This window comes from Platalea leucorodia, assembly GCF_965183815.1.
Source record: "Platalea leucorodia genome assembly, chromosome: 1".
NCBI lineage: Eukaryota > Metazoa > Chordata > Aves > Pelecaniformes > Threskiornithidae > Platalea > Platalea leucorodia.
This window is the reverse complement of record NC_138823.1, coordinates 14609093-14629040: the sequence shown is the minus strand read 5'-3', so window position 1 is coordinate 14629040 and position 19948 is coordinate 14609093. Positions and strand designations below refer to the sequence as shown.

The 19948-nt window shown below is 37.7% G+C and overlaps 1 protein-coding gene across 1 annotated transcript in view; it reads left to right on the top strand.

Moving 5' to 3' along the window:
- MTBP (MDM2 binding protein) overlaps nt 1–16151 on the top strand; it is a gene marked incomplete at its 5' end in the record, with an annotated part of 29226 nt that extends 13075 nt beyond the window's left edge. The window contains 10 exons of the mRNA XM_082315437.1: nt 225–338; nt 1696–1860; nt 2231–2324; nt 3685–3840; nt 6491–6586; nt 9969–10235; nt 11497–11743; nt 12539–12652; nt 14385–14450; nt 16016–16151. Coding sequence (XP_082171563.1) covers nt 225–338; nt 1696–1860; nt 2231–2324; nt 3685–3840; nt 6491–6586; nt 9969–10235; nt 11497–11743; nt 12539–12652; nt 14385–14450; nt 16016–16051 — 1355 coding nt within the window. The 3' untranslated portion in view covers nt 16052–16151. The remainder of the gene's footprint in view (nt 1–224; nt 339–1695; nt 1861–2230; nt 2325–3684; nt 3841–6490; nt 6587–9968; nt 10236–11496; nt 11744–12538; nt 12653–14384; nt 14451–16015) is intronic.
- Nucleotides 16152–19948: the final 3797 nt, after the last annotated feature.

Genomic DNA, 19948 nt, shown 5'->3' with positions numbered 1-19948 from the left:
TGGTCAGATATCTATTCCAAGTTATTGCCCTGGTATCTTAATTAATTTGTAATTGACTTCTTTTTTTTTTTTTTTATTAGCCATATTTGAAAGTCTGGTTCTTTCCTTTGAATATGAAATTTGTATGTCTGCTGTGTTTATGTCTTCTTTTAAGAAGTATTGACTTGGTGTCTCCAAAGTCATAGGAGAGAATCTTAATAATAGATATCTCCTCATCTGTGCAGGCTTTCATATTGCTGACTTTATCAAATCTCTGCCGCATTTTTGTGGAGAGGAGATTGTACAGAGAGAAAAGAAACTGTCTCATCTTCAAGTGTTTGCCTTGAAGGAATATCTCAGTAAGTAATGGAGAGCACTGGTAGTTCTCAAACTAGTATTTAAAAGGTCTTTATTTCTGACTGAATGTGACGGCTCACCTTACAGGTGAGTTGATCACTTTGTGAAGAAAAAAGTGGTGCTTCAAAGAGAAACTTTTTGTAGTATATCCATGATTGTATGCCAGGTAATGACTTTTAAATATTGAAGAAAAGAGAATGCTGAACTTACAATAAAGTTGGAGGGTGTTTGTTAGACTAATACTCTGAAAGTTTGAGCATAGCTTTAGAATAATTCTATGGTAATTAACTTTTTCTCTGCTCTGTTTTTTTTAATGCTTTTTTTCCCCAAAAAACTTTACTGCTGGATGTGCCTTCTACAAAACTAAGAATTCTGTTTTATGGTTTTAATTTTTTTTTTGTTTTATTTTATTTCTTGCAAAAGTCTTAAACAGCAGAGGAGAAGCATTCTTTGGAGATTTGTTAAATTTATCATGATACATCATTCATAATAATAACTGAGAGGTCATCCTCTGTAGATTTTCATGACTTTGCAGAGAAGTACATTTGACTGTCCTGAGTTTTTCTGTCTTAAATCCATTGCTCAAAGAGACTCAATTAAAACAAAAAATGCTTCTGAGAGATTGGCTAGATTATTGAAAATGGCATACTGTGAAAATAATTTAAGTGTATTATCATTAGCAGAATACCAGCTTAAGGAAAATAAGATTTCTGCTAACAGTCTTGCCTTCCACCCCCCACCCCCATCAACTTGCAGTCATTCTCAGATTCCTGTCTACTTTAACCCTGAGCTTGGGGCTGCCTTAGAGCTTGTGTTTTAGTTTGTTTTGAGTGAGTCACACATTTCCATTAGGATGAAGACTGAATAGGAGCAGTTGGGATTTGCTAGTCATCCTAAATCTTACCAGAATTAACCTGGCCCTTGATATTCTGACCAAAGGCACTGGAACAAGCTATCAGTTATATCGGAGACACACTTCTGCAACAGCAGGAAAAGTAGGTGGGTAGGAGGTTCTGTAGACTGGAGCTTTTCATGTTTAGGCTCAGCAAGTCCAGATGTTTGTCTCTGGGGGATTCGAACCTGGATATACTCAAAAATGTGCATACACGGAAATTAAAGGACTGTAAAAACGTGATTCACATGTGATTTCAGCTATTCTCACTGCTAAGTTTTTTTCACTTGCCTATGGAGTAAACCACCCATGCCTTGCTTAAGGGTACAATAGTAAGCATCAAGTTAACTTGTGATATTGTTTTGGGGTGGGGATTTTTTTGTTTGGTTGGTTTTTAGCAGGCTCCAGTTATTCATTGTTACTTAGCAGGTGCAGTAGCTTCTCTTTCTTTCTCTTTCCTTTTATAGAGAGAAAAGAATTGATGGAGCAGCCTCCAGTTATTTCTGCTGATGAGTTCAAAAACTTGTTAGAACTTACAAGAGAACGTATTTTGGACCTGTGCAACACTAGTTTTCCTAAACCTGTTCTACAGAAGGTTGCCAACAGAACTAGGTCATGCACTGTGACTTCTGGTAAGTACCATTATTTAGAAAATACACTGCTTATTCTCTTTTGATATATTTTCATACCTGTTGTCAATTTTTTACTAAAAGAAAGCGAATCTTTTACCAAAAGAGGGAAAAATAGAATGAAAAGTAAAGTAGCTTTCTAGGCTTTTTTGGAAACTGAAATTATCCTCACATTAACTATTTCCTTTCTTTTCCTCAACAAAAAAAATTATGCAGAAAACATTTCTGATCACAGCACAAGGCAGATTTTCCTTATATTTATATACTTTTAAATATATATATATATAAAGGAGTGTATGTACATATATGCATTTCTTTAAAGAATAAGATTCTTTACTTCTATTAAGGGTTATCCACCATATATTTCTTGCAGAATCTGATTTAATGGAGCCAAATCCATTGGAGTGGCCAGAAAGACATGTTCTTCAGAATTTGGAGAACTTTGAAAAAAACAAACAAAAAACGAGGTAATGGTTAAATACTGGAGATTTTCTTTGTAGTGGCCATTGAACATCACTCTAGAGGAACTGTATATGTTGATAGCCATTTTTTAACAGTATTTCAGAGGAAACACTTCTTAAAGCTACAACTAAGTTTCTGTCAATTTCCAAAGGTGTATTTTCTTGGTATTTAAAGTAGTTTTGTTTTGTTTTTATTGACAAAACACAACTGAAAGTTAGCTAAAAGTAACATAGTTCCAAAACTAAATTACCAAAACGGCAGAAACTACTAGAAAGCAGTAGCCATAGTAGAAAACCGTCCCAGCATGCCCTGGGGCATAAATAATAAAGATAGTACAGTGTTTTTTGTCAGCATGTACAGTGTGTTTCTAATCTCATATTTCCTAAATAGTCAGGACTTAGTATCAGGTCTCACTTAATTTTAATGTAGAAGACCCTATTGGTTTATGTTTTAAATTTATATTTAGTTTTTTCCTTCAGTGCTGTTTAAGCGAAACCTGTAGACCTTTGTGTCACTTAATACAGCCTACTGATTTCAGTTTAGTTCTCGCTTTTATATAAAACTTCATGATCTTTGGTGACAGACCTTTAGAGCCAGGTGTTCATCTTCCTTTTTCTTAGTTACTTCCATCCCATTTCTGTCTTTCAAATACCATAGCTGGCCATGGCCTAATTGGAGTTCTGCATGTCAGAAATTCTCATATTAGATATCTGCTTTCTCATGGGTAGTAGTAGTAGTATTATTATTATTGGCATTTTTCTCAAACAGGTAAAGTTCCTCCTTCTAATTAGCTTTTGAAAAGCTTCTTGAAGGACCTTTTGTTTCATAGTCAGTTAATATTTATTTCGTTGTATTCTGAACTGGTTGTCTTCTGCTTATCCTGAATCAGTGTACAGCATGTTGCTTAACAGTAGAAAAGAGGGAGCTTTGCTATACTTGATTGAGGACACTAAAAAAAAAAAAGAATAAAATAGAGTGGAGAGTTGCATGCAGTAGTGGCTTTATTGTTCCTTTGCTGCATATTGTATGTCTCTTTTTTTTTTTTTAACGGGAATTAATTTTTGATCTTACAGGTCCATAAATGGAAAAAAAGGGATGAATAATGGTCTTCCCATGTTGTATTTCATAACTGAGCTATAAGATCTGGAAGAAATTAGGTTCTTCAGTAGGATGGTAGAGAATTTGCATGATCATGAACTTTCGTGTAAATGTGCTCAAGGAGCAACCTTTTTCATTTTACTTTGGAAATACGTTTAATTGCTCCAGACTAGCAGTGATTTTTTTTAATACAACGAGATTACTACATTCAAAAGAAGAAAAAAAAATTCTTAGATTGGTCTTTTTTTTTTCTTTTCCTTTTTTTAGAGTTTCTATGTTTGCACATTCATCTGAGCAATTGCTGGGGCATAAAGATAGCCAACGGGAGTCATTGACATTGCTTGATGCTAAAGAATTACTGAAATATTTCACACCAGAAGGGCTACCAGTTGGTGATCTTCAGCCACTACAAATTCCCAAACGGTATGAATCCAGCTTATTGAAACCACTGAAGGCCATACTCAGAACTGATGCAGGGGAATGTGAATAATGCCCAAATGCAAGTCTTAGAGTGGCCTAACTGGATTTGAGTTTTTAACTTGCAGCATCCTTGCATCACATGCCTACCAGTGAAATCAACTGTTAAGGTCCTCCAGTCGGTCTTGCGATTTAGTTCTTTCAGAAGCTGAAGTGGCTGGAGATGACGATGTTGGTCCTATGCATTTAAATAACAAAATAATTACCTGATGCGCAAAAGCATGCCAGCTGACCTTTGCCATGGCTATGCTACAAGCTGCCACCACCATACATGTCCATTTCCAAAAGAGTATTTCTAGCAAAGCAGAAGTTACTGTAGCAGAACTTTAGTTTTATCGGTGTGATTTCTTTCATTCAGTGGAGGGGAGCTAGGTGGGAAGACAAAGTGTGTAAAGGGCAATAGCTGAGCCTATTTAACTGTGTTTGTCTCATGTCGTGCTGGCCCAGCATTCCTATCAATAGTCTTATGTGGTAAAGTGCTCCTTAAAGGAAGCTTGTCTACTCTGACTTCTTTGCAGCTGTTCATCCTTAGTGTCTCTACTGGTAAGTATTAGTGTATTAACCACTGCCTTTTCAGCAGGAAGATTGATACAAGGAGTTAATGGAGTAATTTTCAGTATCTGAACATCTGTTAGACTAAGGCCAACCTGTACAACAGTCAGCTAGTGTTTGTAGAAGCAGAGCCTATACTATTTGTGCAGTGTGTCATAGACTGCTAGGTAAGCAAGACAATCTTTGCAGTCACTGGAGTTATATTTGTTGACCTTTTTAATGTTGAATAGTAGAATGTATAATGGAATTATTGGATACAGCCCTCGATCCTTTTTTAAACTTCATTATATGTAATAAATTAAGAGGGCTTGTGAGAGGGAAAGGTTCTGTAGGATTTTGGAGACTTCTGTAAAATACTTACTGGAGATTTGAAATGAACTTAAAGATGTTCTGAGTGGAGAATTCAAGCAAGTTAGAGAATATGCAGTGAAGATTGAGAGTCTCCCGCAGAGTTGTTAGTTAATGAGTGCTGATGATTTAGGATTTTGGCTATAATGTAAAATATTTTCATTCCAATTAGTTGTGTGGGAAAAAAGTGAATAATTTGTTCACTACAAAAATGGTTTTTTTTAATCCCTGATTTTTCAAAAGCTTCTGGAGAAGCTTTATAGCATAGAATACTTTGATTCTCTTGAATGATTTGCTTTGAACTACAGCTGAGTGAGGTCTGAATTTGAGGGGGCTTGCTTGGATTTGTGCCAATTATTATGAGAAAGTATGATGATCAAACCTTTGCTTTGTAGTACATTACTGTAATGTGAGTCTCTCTCATAACAGAGATCTTGGATATCTAAGGGAAGTATAAAGCCAAAATTGAGATACTGGATAATAAAGCAGACTAAATGTTTTTGCTTGAAGGCTACAAGGTCTGCCAATGACTTATGCCGTACGTGTGTATTCCACTTCATCCGAAAAGAAACCAGAAAACCTATGAAAATCCATAGCTAGACTGTTGTCTGGGAGATGGTGAACCATTCCCTTTCTGCCATACCGGGTTGCTGTTACTGTTGTGTCCAGCAGAACTCTCTACTCCTAGCTGCTCACCCCCCTAGCAGTTGCTCTGACCGGATTCTCTGGGATAATTAGCAGCTTTGCACGGTAGATGTTCAAGCACAGTGACTACAGACCCAAAGATTTTCCTGACCAACAGAAGGAAAAAAGAGATTTTATGAGAGACTGGTGAATTAAAGGAGTTTTCACTTTTTTTTCCATGTTTGAGCTTAAACAGAAGTTTGATAGATTAGAGTTTTGGCTGATAGTCTTTCTAAATTACCATCTTGCTAGATTCGGTATCACGTCTTTCCTGGATGTTTTTCCCAGATAATTTTTCCAGTGGTAATGGTGCAGAGACAGTCTGTGTGAATAAAACTTGAAGCTATGTGTTAAGTTTCAGATACTGCTACATATTGCCTTTCATCTCTTCCCTTCTTTAGAGATACTTGGGATGGGACTTCACAGGGAATGCTAGGACCTGGCAGCAAGCTCTTCCTGTCTGTCTTGCTATGGCTTACTCTGCTGAAATACTTTCAAATACATTCATATGATTTAGTTGCAGAGAGTTACTAGCTGGAATTCAAATATTGCAGGAGACGAGTGGTTAGTTATGAAGCCTGGGAAAGGTGACTGTTAGGTGAGACGACAACGTGAAGCTAAAGGGAGGGAATTCACTGATCATAGCACTGGATTGAGAAACGGGAGATCAGCTCCCGGTTCCCCTCAGTTCATTCTACTACTCAGGTGCCCCATTGTGAAATGGGGTTATAGTTGCCTGGTTTTATTGATAAATTATTTGGATCAGTGACCTCTAAACTCGTTGTAATGTCTAAGAGCTTCTGTAATAATAATAGCTCAGTAGGTATTAGTTGCACTTAAATTCTCATTTCAGTAAAGATTTAGTTTTCCATTGATGCTGTACCCCAGAGGCTTAGCTACAAGACATGCTGTTTTGGTCTTGCTGTGTCAAGGCATTTATTTCTGACTTCTGGAAGTATAATTTATCCTGACTGTAACTAGATAAAAAAGATCTGTATTTTTTTCCTTTCAGTGAAAACGCATTCCTTTTGACACCAGAGCTTACTCCTCGGAAACTCAGAGGTTTGCCTTTTGAGAAAGCAGCTGGATGCCATTATCATGGAGTTGAGTAAGTTCTCTGGCTTCTTTTCCCAAAATTATATTTCAGCTTCTGGTCGAGGTATAATTAGAAACATTTCAAGCAACACGAACATTACTTATGGAAAACTTTATGTATCCTTTTCCTTTGTTGGAACAACTTTGCACATGCCACTTCTCCCTTTCTTACCTTTATTTTATTCACTGGCTTAAATTGCAACACTCATGCCTTAATGGTAATGTAAAAACATTTAAGTTTTTTTTTTTTTCCTAAGTGATACTGCTATAGCTATTCTCAGTGTCTCTGAAAATTTTAATTCAGAATTAGAAGTGGCAAGGGGAAGAGGGTGCGTTAGTACGTATCAAGTCCCTGGAGCAGCACATGAGTGAACGACATATGTAGTTTCTACTTTGATATTAAATTGTAGGCACTTTCAGACTAATAGTCATAAGGTTTTTGAGACCTGCTGCGAAGCTACATGTATGTTCAGGAAACCTGAAAACACCACCAGCAGGCAAGTGTTAGCAGTAAGAATCTTCAAAAGAATCGATGTGGTTAGAACTGTATTTAGTCACAGACAGCCAGCGTTATTATTTGTCAAAGCTTCAGATGGGCAAACATCATATAATGTAGCTGTATAAAAATTGTTTAGAAAAATACAAATATTGTCATTGAGGAGAAGAGGAAAAGGACATACACAAATGCTAGAGTAGATAATTCAGCATAACTCTTCCATGTAGAGAGACTCAGTCTTAACACAGTATATATTAAAAAATGCAGTGGATACCAAGCGTAGGCAGTTCAGTCTTCATGCAAATTTCCATCGCCTCCTAAAAATGCATTTTCAGATTATCAGAATGTGACTAATGATACTGCTGGTGTTTTTTTCCTATCAACTGCACAAATAGTTTGGTTAAGCCTATGTTTAATATCTGGTAATTTTAGCTACGTTCTCTAGGGAAGCGAAGCAGTCATTCTATCTGTTCCGCTATCTGTTTCTTATTCTAAGTGGTAACTCATGAGCCTGTTAGCCTTTTTAGATTTGTAACAAAAGGCACAGACAGGCAACTGGGTAGGTAGGAGAAATGCAGATTTGTCCTCCCTGGTGTGGAAAGAAAGCACTTGGCCATTGTCTGGTGGTATGTGGTAGCTTGCTGACCTGCCTGACCTCAGCAGGGAGTGTGCGTGGGGATTCAAATTAGGCACAGCATAGCTTGTGCTGCCTCTTCTCATAGCAAAATAGGACAGGTACAGACCACAGGGAGGCCTGGGTATTGTGGAGAGGAGGGAGACCCTGGCATGTGAATGTTACAAGGGGAATGTGCTAGCAGTAAGGGAGGGAAGCAGTAGAGTAAGATGGTAGAAACTAGTGTGAACGGGAGGAACCTACACCTGTACAACCAGAATATATTGTAGCAAGAGTGTCATATGGTCTTTTGGAGCAGATGTGTTTTGTACCATGCAGTTGTGATTGCAGTTTCCATCTGCATAGCTCCTGTATTTACATTTGGAAGTAAAGTCTTGTCAACAAAACCAGGAGTAGCAGTTATGATTAAATCAAATTTCTCGTGTAATGAACCTGTGCCAAACATTTGAATCCTGTGTTGCAAAGAGAAGGTAATTGCCGTTAAAGCAGAGTGAGTAAAATGGCAATTTAACTTACAAAGATAAAAATGTTTTTATCTTTGTAGGGGATGTGATTACTCAGGGAACTGAGAATATAAATAAGGAAAATTAAATACCTTGAAATTTGTAACTTAAGAGAACTTACTCTTATCAGATAATGAATTTATTTCTAGTGGAAAGTCTTACTCAGCTGTAGAAATGGATTCCTCGGACTGTTATTAGAAAAGTGAATTTCGCCCTGAATATAAAAACACTCTGAAGAAAGTGGAAAAATCAGATCTAACAATTTAATATGACTCCATGTTAAGAGATAAAAGTAAAGAATATGTCTAGAGTTCCTAAGAGTCAGAAACATTGCTAAGTAGTTTGGAGGGTGGGCTGAGAGATAGCTCACATGGTTTAGAATGCTTGTTAAGAAAAGGACAGAATAATATTGGATAATTCTGTTGTCTTTCCCTGCAGTAGAGGTAATGTAAGTTACTGGGCAATGAAGCATTGGGCTCTTGCAAGGAATCCTGAAAATCATTTATGCAAGAGAAAAGTTAGTTAAGATGCACTTTGGATTGTTGTAATCTCATGAGTATGTTTCACTGAGTTAGCACTGTTCATTTGTTCTCTTTTAGCTCCACCATATTTAATACAGTTTCTTCTTTTGATTTGGTTGATTAAACCAATTATTCTTTGTAATCAATAGGAAGCTGGGAAGCTTGTGCTTGTTCAGTGACACTTTTGTATTTTTAGCATTTAAAAAATGTGAATCTCTCATATAGCAGTGCTTATCTTCGACAAAGCTAAAGGTTGCATTTCCAAAGAGTGCAGTTAGCAAAGAACGTGTACTAAATAGCATTTAAAACACTTAACCACGCCCTATCTTCCTCATACTTACACTCAATTAATACAGTATCACAGCAACCTCGGTTTTGGCACAACCTGGCTCTTCCTAAAATTATGTCAGTGTCGTTGCATTTTGGGATTCCTGAAGTACTCGTAACTTGCAAATTAAGTATACTGTACTTCGGGATGTTTTCTTCAGGCATTTCCTATGTGATTCTCTTATGGCATACGCTCTGAAGAAATCTTGGGTTGCTTTTTGGTTTGGTTTGGTTGGGGGTTTTTTGACTAGGAAAGTTGCATTCTCCCAGGAAGAAATGGAGGCATATTGTATGATCATATTATCACATTAGAGTGTATCATTTTATATATAATAACCTGATATTTTCTAGGTCTCAAAGTTTTGGTGGATGCTTGCAAGGTCTGAGGTCTGAAGATACTGTATTCATTATGGTGTGCTGGGTTCATCATGTATTTGGGTTCAGAGCTATCTTCACTGCTGTTTTATTGCAGTTGCACACTGGTTAGCATGTTCACAGGGGAAACATCTGTTAAGTATGGACTGAATGTGAAAAACAGTAAAATCTAAAATAGAGAGGCTGATGATACCTATGTAACACAGAGCTGACTATAAGGAGCAAAAAAATCCATTGTCAGTATCCTAATCCATCACTTACTGTTCAAGGAAAAAACTTATTTGTAAGACCACAGGGTAAAGACTTACAAATAGCATATGATTCAGCTTCTTCATTGGAGTTAGACTTAAATATGGCTAAATCCATCAGGCACATGTTAATTTACTGGGCTGTTTTAAGGTATCTTTCAGAACAATACACCAAACAAAAAAGTTTTGGAGATTATATGATAGTCAAAAGTAAGTTGTTCTGGTTTTTTTTTCTGATTGCAATAAAGCAGAGACTTTCTCTCACAGATTTCTCACCAATTTCAATTTTAGATATTGTCTAGATAACAGAAGAGCCTTAGAGAGAGATGTGGGCTATGCTGAACTTCAAACTCGTCTGATTCGCTATGAAACTCAGACTACTTGCAACAAAGAGTGCTGCCCTGTGCCATTTGTCCTGAGCCCTCTCCCATCTCCCGCAATCTTGTCAGAGCCTGGAAGTGTCCCTGATGGAGAGTCTTTACAAAGTGAATTCAAAATAGAGGCATCAAGGCTAAAACGCAGATCAAACGACTTGGATTGCTTTTATCCCAAGAAAAGGTAATGCACTGAGTAAAATAAATCTTTAGCATGAAATATTTCAGTAGTCTCTTGTGAAATGCATCTTTTCTTTCATCTTGAAATGTTTTTAGTGAAGCTACCTAGACAAATGTTCTAGTTGTTTAATCCTCTTCTGTAGGTTCTTTTTTTTTTTTTTTCTCAAGTGTGACCTTTCATTGATAGCATTAGATTAATCAAAACCATGCAGCACAGGCAACTTTTATTTAAGAGATTTGGGCTTGTATCTTGCAAAGTCTCAAGCACTTTTGAAAAGATGACAGATAGCCTCATCTAGGAGTGAAATTGTCAGTGCTGTTACAGTACAAATGAACAACTAAAGGTTTAGAAAGCCAAGCACTGTACAAACAGAATAATTGAATTCCTAATCCAAAGGACTGCTGGTATAAGATGACTAGCAAAATTCAAACTTACTGTCAGCCTTGTTTATTAAAATCTTTTCTGAAAGTTTAGTTTTTAAGACTTCCCTTTGTACCTTGTCCTCACTCTGAAGATGCAAATTCTTTGTATCAATAAAAAATAACTGCTATGTAACACTACTTCTGAATTCACTTTTTACTGCAGTATTTCACTTCCTTCTTTCCAGTTTGATACCCTTTGCAATCTAATCCCAGTAAGCTTTTAACAGAGGTATGGTTTTAGGAATATCCATATCTTTTGCAGCTTACTGAATAGTTAGAAAAGAAGATGCGATTGTACTTAGCACTTCATAAATTGGAGTTTCAGAATTACTAATGCTCTTACAGTTGAAGGATCAAGCATTACAGTGTTCCAATAGAATTGTAATGCCCAGCTTCCCATAGTTAAAGATGAGTTGTGACGTTCCTGTAGGGCCAAAAGAAATTAAATAGTTTCAGGAAGTTTTGTCTTAACCTGAGGCTGGAGGCCAGGAAACTCTCTTCTTCCTAGATATCTAGATGAAGTGCCCATATGCAAACCTACCCCTTCTTCCAAAGAGTTTCTCTTCTTAGTTATCTTGTTTCTACAGTTTGTTTCCAGACTTTGAATCAGAGGTGCAATGGTCTACGTATCAGAGACCAAATCAGTCAGTATAGTGTTCTTCTAATACAAAAAATGTTACAGAATAGAACCCTTTCTGCTGTTTTCAGATGCTGTTTGCAAGAATGTCCAGTACTTAATACTCTCAGCAGCAGCCTCTATAGCAGAAACAAAGGCACCAAAAGAGTCAGTACAAAATCTAGTTCTTTTTTTTTTTTTTTTTTTTTTTTTTTTTTCTTTCCAGGCTAACCAAATCTGAGAGTACAGATTCCCTCCTCTCTCAGGCAAGCGGAAGTAGTGGGAGTCACTATACAGTTGCTGTAACGAGGAAGCGCTCTGAAAGATCAGTTTCTTTAGCTTCGATGCCATTGAAACAGCCTGGTCAACCCCACAAAGCAACCACTAAGGTTGGCTCAGCAAGTCGCCTAGGTGCAACCGAATCTGGGACTTCAAAGCCAGCTAAGGAATCGAGATCCCAGAAACACACCAGGGTAAAGGTCTATGTTGTTTGCTTAGTGAAAAAGCATCTGCTTAACTTCTTTCCATGTGACTTGATTGTTTTAATTTTTTAACTCCAAAGTTAGCTGTCTTCATCTCTATTTGTTACTATTAAATTTCATTCTGTTCACTTGTGTAAGTGAATCCTGAAGGCACTGAGGAAAGTGCTGCAGAAGCAAGCAGTGACAAAATTTGTAAGGAGCATTGTATCATGCCCAGGGAATTAAGGCTGAGAGAGGTAACAACTAGGAATGAAAAAGGTGCGAGAGAGGACGCTGCATGAATATTGATGTCGTACTGTCAAAGGCAAGTTGGGATGACCCAAGTAAGCGTAAATTGGTGTGAGTCATTCAGACCTACAGCAAAGTTTAAACATCTAATTATTTTTTTAATATGGATGTGTCAAACAAGGGAATATCAATATAAAGAAGAGGTTTAAACACACATACATACACACACATAGAGTATTTTGGAGAAGAGAAAACCCAAGCCGTTATCAATTTTTTTCTGTCTTCCAAGCCCCATGTGAATATTCTCTGATCTTTTACATTGCTTTGACATGTAATCATTTCCTTAATTTTTGAGATGAAGGAAATGGAAATGGATTGTTAAATAACTCTGCCCAGATTTGGTCAGTAGGTTGATGGCATTTGGCCAATGAATTAAAGACAGAGGCAAGATCAAGAAATATCAGGTGTTCTATTTTTATTTTTTTTTCCCTTCCCTTGGACAATTTTCCGTGCCAATAACTGGGATGAACTTTTGAGTGTGTTTCTATTGTTTCCAAGATGCTGAAGGAGGTGGTTGCTAAGACTCTTCAAAAACATGGAATTGCAGAGGATCACAAGTGCTTTGCATCATGCAGCCAGCGTCTATTTGAGATATCAAAGTTCTACTTAAAGGTAACTAGAAGACACGCTCTTACAGTTGTTTGGTCTTAGTTAAGTGAATCCATTCCTGAATAAAACTTGAGATGGACCATGGGATATTCAGACTTGATTAAGCTAATATTTCCTAGTCGTGTATTAGTAGTGTGTAGAGTGTGTGGATGAACCTTTAGACTTGTCAAATGCAGAACCTGCTTTTACAGTATATTTTGGTGGTTGTGTATTTGTTTTTAAACCTTATAAAGCAGTAGTCCTTTGCGTGAAGTAACATGTTAAAGCAGTGGTCTGTTAGGTAAGGTCATGCTTATACTATGTTGCTTCCTTGGCTGTTGTAGCTATCTCCCAGCCCTAGCTGTGCCAGCTCAGCTTCTCCCTTGTTCGAAGGCTATTGGCTCAACAGGTAGCTTGCACAACTGACTCAGAAATTCTAGTTCCCTGACACGCTCACAGAAGACCGTGTAAATGCATTGTAAATGTGCACAACTATCTAACACTTACTGACTTGGCAGCACTGTGTAGAATTGCATCAACCTCATTTTTAGGAGGAGATGAGAATTCTTTCCCCAGTACCTAGGAGACTGTGAGTCAATGCTCGAGCCCATGTTACTTAGTCTGGGCACAAAATCAAGTTAAATTACAGTACAGGGTGTTTAAAAGCTATTGCTTACAAGCTGAGCTGCTGTTTCTGTTCATTTGCATGCGTTTAGCCTACCACTATTTGTGAACTAATTCAGTTTAGTCAACTTCAGTAAAGGTGATTTAAGCTAAATGAAGTTGCAATTGAAGAGGGCTGAATGCTTATACGGACAATTAGAACATCTTGCTGATCAGCACCAACTTCTTAAATAATTAGAACACAGTTGCACAGTCATTCTGTAAGCACTCCCGAAATCTCCCTGAAATGTGCCCTGAAGGAAGATCTTCTAATCCGAAATCAGAAAGAGCTGCGTCTAGGGATGAGTGAGTAGGGCAAATCAGGTGGGTTCACAGTTTCATTCCAAGTAGAAGAGCAAAAGGAAGGGTCCTGTCCTTCAGAAAGCTGATCTAGAGACAAGTGTAGCAGGATTTTGTTCTCCTGAACTGTCTTGGAGTCCCAAGTCTGTAGGAGCCCTTTGAATCCTTTTTTGTGCTGCCTGCTTCAGAAGCATGATATCATAGGTATCATTTTCCTTTGGAGACAAGTAGTAAGTGAATTTTCTTAGTTTTCCTTTCTCTTTAGGCAAAGTTATGTGCTTGCTTTGTTTAAGAGACTGGATTAGGTTGGGTTAATTGGACTGCAAAACAGACAAGCCATTCTAGGTTTTTCCTTTCTTGCGCTGATTTTCTTTCTCCATGTCCTCTTTGCTGTTCTTTGGCAGAACTCTCTATTGCAGTCTTTGCACACAGTTGATTGGCATGTCTATACGGAAATAAGATTTCAGTCAAGACTATAAGAACTTTGAATATCATTTAAGAAAAAAAAATACATTTCTGGAAGTGTGTGGAAGATTAGGAAAACTGTGACTCAATCATACACTTGAGTACTAGGTTTGGACTGCTGTAGGGAAAGCTGCAACCCATTGGAATAGATTTAGATTATTTCTTTTTTTTAAAAAAAAAAAAAAACAACAAAGTCAAATAATTATTGTGTGGTTCTGAACAAGGTGATAAAAGGGTAACACCCCCCTGGCTGTTAGGGCTCTTAAAATCCAAATTAGAGTGAGCATGAGAGTTTGCTGATTTCTGTGGCTTTGTGTTTTCTGTTTAGGATCTTAAAACTTCTAGAGGACTTCTTGATGAAATGAAGAAAACAGCAAATAACAACGCTAAGCAGGTAAGACCATTTGTTTATTTGTTCCTGTAACTAACCAAGGCTAAATGTAGCTGTAGCAGCTTGGCTGTAGGAGGGTTTGGTCCACAGCTTTAAGATATGAAGAGATGCATTCCTATGGCTGTGGGTCTTATGTCCCTATCTGATCTCACAAAAACTTTCTCTCAGTGAGTAGTCCCATGGCAAAATTTCCAGTTGCATATATTCAGGTTTTAGATGGTATTCTAGTTACAGCTGTCAATGTGATGGGCCACGGTGAGAAATGGAAATGAAGGCAATAAATGTTTCTACATCACTGGGGAAAAAAAAAATGGAGAGATGAGATTTTTCTTCATTTGAGAGAAGCCTGGACCATTAGGGAATTCTTCTTTCCTTGTGTTGAAGAAAATAACATGTCTTTTCAAAGGTTACAAAGCAATAAAGGGATCTATAAAAGGAAATAAATTTCTTAAAAGAAGCAATGAAAATTAGTAATTTAAAGCTTGGGAATAACTGTAGGCACAAGGGATATCAGATGAGCTTATTTGTGTGTAAGGTGGCACTTACGTGAGCAGTAGCACAGAGCAAATGACAGGAGTCAGACTCTTGTCCTCCAGAAATTAAGTAACTCTGATTTAAATTTTGAAAAACATGCTGAAGTGACTCCATGATTTAAAAAAAAAAAAAAAAAAAAAAAGTATTGTGCGTATCTACAGTGCCGTTTTCAAAATCATAAATTAAATGGAAGGATTTGGACTGGGGTACTTAAATAAGAAAACCCAAACTGTTAAGGAAAACTGCTAGATCGCCATAGAATTTATTCTAGGAGAGCAGTGTTTATTGTGTTCTGTGCTGTGTTCCCTTGTGAATTGCTTCCTACAGATCATGAAGTTTCAAAAACGAGGTGGGTTGTGATGTTTGGTGTTGAACTGGGATATTGTGCTGATACACTGCTTCTCACCACCATCGTTTGGGGAGGCCAGTTGGTAGTTTTATGTATGTTTGCTGTTGGCAAAGAGCAACAAATTATTGGCAAATATTATTATTGGCAAATAATAGGGGATCTCTTGAGCTGGCCCCTTTTCCCTGTATTAGCGAATACTTTGAAACTACCTGATAAAAATATAATTGCACAGGACTAGTCAGTTGTCTGAACAACTACCTTGTTGGGGAAACAGCAGTAATAATGGTGGCAGATACAGCGGTGTACAAATTGTTCTTTGTCCTTTCTTTAACGGCTTGAGGAATTTTTTGTGCTGGAAACACTAGCTGTGGCGCATTGCGTGTGCACCGTGTTGCTAGTACGCGGAGAGAGCGGGCTGAAGGAGCTCAGTTCAGGGGATCTAAAAATGCCTTTTTCTAAAGACAAGGCATTCTGTAAAATTAAATACAATTCTTGGGTAAGGCTCTATCCTCTCAGTTTATTAACAACTCTTTCTCCTTTTGAATTAATTACTTTTAAATCCTGTTTAGTAAACACCACACAGGTGGTGGCAAAGGAAGAATTGATCAAGTGTATGAGATGTTCTTAAGTTGCTTTCAAGAACTGAAGTTATCTAAATTGTTTGTTTTCTCATTTGTTTTCCCAGGTGATTGAATGGGTTTTGGAGAAGACTGGCAAGTAGAGGTACTAACTGGATGCTGGTCGCTCCTTCCTAGAAACTGCGGAGAGCGAGTGCTTCTGATTGTAAGAAAAGCGTTGTGGTGCCTAACACACGCATGCACATATCTGCACACCAGAAGGACTCTGGGCGGTGTAATTGTATAGGCTCAATTGCAAGCACAGTAGCATGTTTTGAAACTTTTTATACTGAAAGTTTTAATTTTTTAAAAAATGCAAATGAAAAAAGGTTTTATTTTATATGCATATTTATTATGTTTCATTGATAAAAGGATATAGCTTGACTTGGTTTGATGAAGCTTTGTATGTTTTTCAACCTGTATATTTATTTTTTTATGTGAATAAAAAACCCACCAGATCTAGTTTTAATAACAAAACTACTTTGTTTTACCTTTTTGTGTGAAGACTTCTGTTCTATTTATTACTACTTGCTGTTGTATAAACAGGTGTTTACAGCATCAACCGTTGACATTTTATAGAATAATTAAGAACAGTTCCTATCCTGCAGGTGAAAGCAAACGTAATTAGAATTTGAGTCACAATGATCTCTATGTTGTAGTATAAGAAAAGAAACAAATAATGTTTTCTGAAACTTGATGCAAGGTCCCATTAAAGAAAGGATCGTTGTTTTACAAGCTGAATTTCCGGTATAATTTCATGTGTGCTCGGTGTAACACTCCTTAGAAACAATTCATAACAGAGTTCTGAGATTTCTTTTCATGGGGGAGGAGAAGATCAAAATGATAGCAGTGATGATGATTGTGAGAGCTGTGGAAGAGCTGGCATGCTACGGTGAAGTGTAATGGGAAGAAGAATTTCTACCCGAGGTGCAAGCACAGTAAAATACTAAATTCGGCCTCGGTTTGCTTAAGTCTCAGGCACGTACCTGGCTTGTACTAGTGACTTATTCAAGTTAGTATTCTGTTGAGATGAGGTGTTCCTACCAAAGCAAGTACGTTTTACAGCTTTCAGCATAAGGATTTCCTGGTCATTATATAAGCTAACATGATTGAAATTGATAGAGATGCAGTGTTGTTGTTTGCTATATTCTCCTGGAAGAAAAATGGATTAAGCAATATTAATATGAACGAAATTTAATATTATGAAAAAGTAATTGAACTAATCCATGTGTAGGTTAGACTTAACACTGTAAAATCTACTCATTCTCTAAAGAGCCGTCCTGATTTTGTGATGTTATTCATTGCTTAATTCTATTTCGTGTAAAGCCAAGCCCTAAGGAGGTTTTTCGTGTCTAACAGGATCTTGCCTTTACCTCTTCTGTTCCTTTGTTCCAGGGGTACTGTTCCCCTGAACTCCACAAGACCTTTAACGTGGGGGTGTGCTTGGTTTAACCGCCCTCTGAGCGGCAGTAGGAAGGCTACCTAGCTGGTTTACGGTGACAATAGCCTCTAGCGAGTACCACGTGCGTCTTAGCCCAGGAGAAACACAGCGACTTAGGAGCGGGATTACATTTGTCTGCAAAATCCCACACATCCGTAGCATCCAGGTTTTACTGATTTGATGACATAGAAATGCAACGAAGGTAGATATTTAAATAATTATTTAATAAGTGCATGCACGAAATTGCTCTGATGTATTGAGTATGGCTCACATTTCTTTGCATTCAAGACAGAAAACAAGAAATTAATCAAGACGTTAATCTTCCTTAATATTTAATATTGAATAAAGAAAGTCTCTACTTCCAAATAGAGAGAGAAAAGCCGTAAGTTATGATCTGGTATCTTCAGCCTGAATGCTGATACTTTTGTCCAAATACTAAAGCAAGCCACTGCAAGTTGTATTTCCAGCTTAATTTGGGGGGCTTTTATATACTTGTAATTACAAAAGCTTTGCAGTTAATAAATTACGCATAAGTTGATAAGCAAAAGTACAGAAACTTTACATTTCATAAAATACTTGAGGGTAGGTACCATGAGCAAAGAAAATCCCTTTCGGGAAAGTAATTAATACTCTTTAACTGGCTTTCTTGATGAAAAATTATCTGCATGTATCTGTAGAAGGGCTTCCATAAAAAGGTGCTTTTCAAAATTATTTTTTATTATTTTCTCATTCCTCCCTCACCTCTCTATGGCGTCCATAGTGAGCCCTGGACTTGGATGCTAACTCTCTTACTTCAAGTAGAACCCAATGGTTATTGTTTTAATTAATTCTGTAGACCCAAAGGCTGGCCTGAAATAAGCAGCAGGAAAGCAGCTACGGAAACATAAGCATTTTTTGATGTATTGTTTGTTTGCGTGATTGCTGGTGCTGAACTAATACAATGCTGCCCCTGCCTCATTGGCTCTTTGTTACTATGTTGGGGTTTTTCAGGGTAAGTGATAGCTGGTGTGTTACCATGGCTTAGTAACACTGCGCCCCATTTGAGCTGTGGTGACTGCCCTTGTCCATGCTCTTAACCCACAAAAAAGCATGCAAAATAATTAGACGTGGTCTACCTTAACAGCGCTAAACCAAATTATCTTATGTCTGTTGTGGTTCAAAAACCCCACGCTGCGAGTTCCCGCGGCTCAGCTAACATGGTGTGACTTGGGTGATGCAGAATGCAGCATCGCCCTTTGCCGCTGAACTTCCAGTTATTTCCTTGTTTGCGGCTGCTGAACCCCAAATCCAGTCTGCCCTGTGCACGCCGCGGGTGCTTGCTGTCACGTTTCTGCAAGTCAGGATAGAAGTCATATTCGCCAATACCCGTTCATGGCTTACCCATAACCCGTCTGATGCGCTTAGACAAGATTGGGGTAAGACAACACTGATGTGGTTGCGATTACTGGTGATGCGATTACTTCTAATGCTCATCACGCAATTGCTGTAGTATCGCTGGGCTACCACAGAACTGAACTTGGGTACAATGCTTCTCCAGATTCACTAACTCACTTTTCCCAGTTCACAGGTCTCCCTTGGGATTTGTTTTCTAATGCCTCTAATTATTTACACAAGCACTGAGATTCTGATGAAGGAAACAAACTGAAAAGCTAATCCGATGTGGACAAAGTAGCTGGTATGTTCACAAGAGGTTGTAATCTTGGTTACTTAAATATTTAATGTTTTTCCCCTCATGCTTTTAAACTGAACTTTTGCCCTGGTTAATCTAGGGGCTCGCTTACATCAGGCAGGCTGAGTTTCTCAAAATTGTGCTACTATATTATCAATATCTGCTCTTTAAAATCAAAGTCACCACTGAATTCAAAAGTGTCCATTTTAGATACAATTCCCAATTACTTTATAGTAATAGTATATACAGTAAGAGGGGGTGTGTATATGTATAGTAATATATAATATGTACTATAGTAATAGTGTGTGTGTGTATATATAGTAAACAGCCCCATTAAACAGCCAGTTACAAACCTGCCAGTTTGACTCTTATGAAAAGTAAGATAAACGTACAAATCAGTGATGGTATAACAACCTGGAGCACATCATTTGTTTGGGCTCTGATTCTGCATCCACGGGAACCAAGGAAGCTCCATTAACGTTTAAACACGGGTAAGAGGGCACTGAGAAGTCTTGCAGATGGAAATCGGATCAACCTCTGCTTCGAATCAGCTGTGCTCCCGAACGCGGCGAGCTGGATAGAGCGTGATCCCCCGCCCTGTGGGAAGAAGGAATACTTACCTTCTGCAGAACGAAAACACTCGTTTCATTATTTGGAAAAGACCGATTCTAATGATGTTCACGGTAGCGATTTACTTGGTAGTGCATAGAGTTGTGTTCTCATTATAAAGTACCTTGAGATGCCAGTTCCACTTAAAGAGCAAGACTCTCAGGAAACACCCGTATGCTTCCCTGAACGCAATCAGATCAGCTTTATTTTCTTTTATTTTTTTTTTTTTTTAACAAACATTAGATCACATTTTTCCAGTAACATATATGTTCCAATATGTAT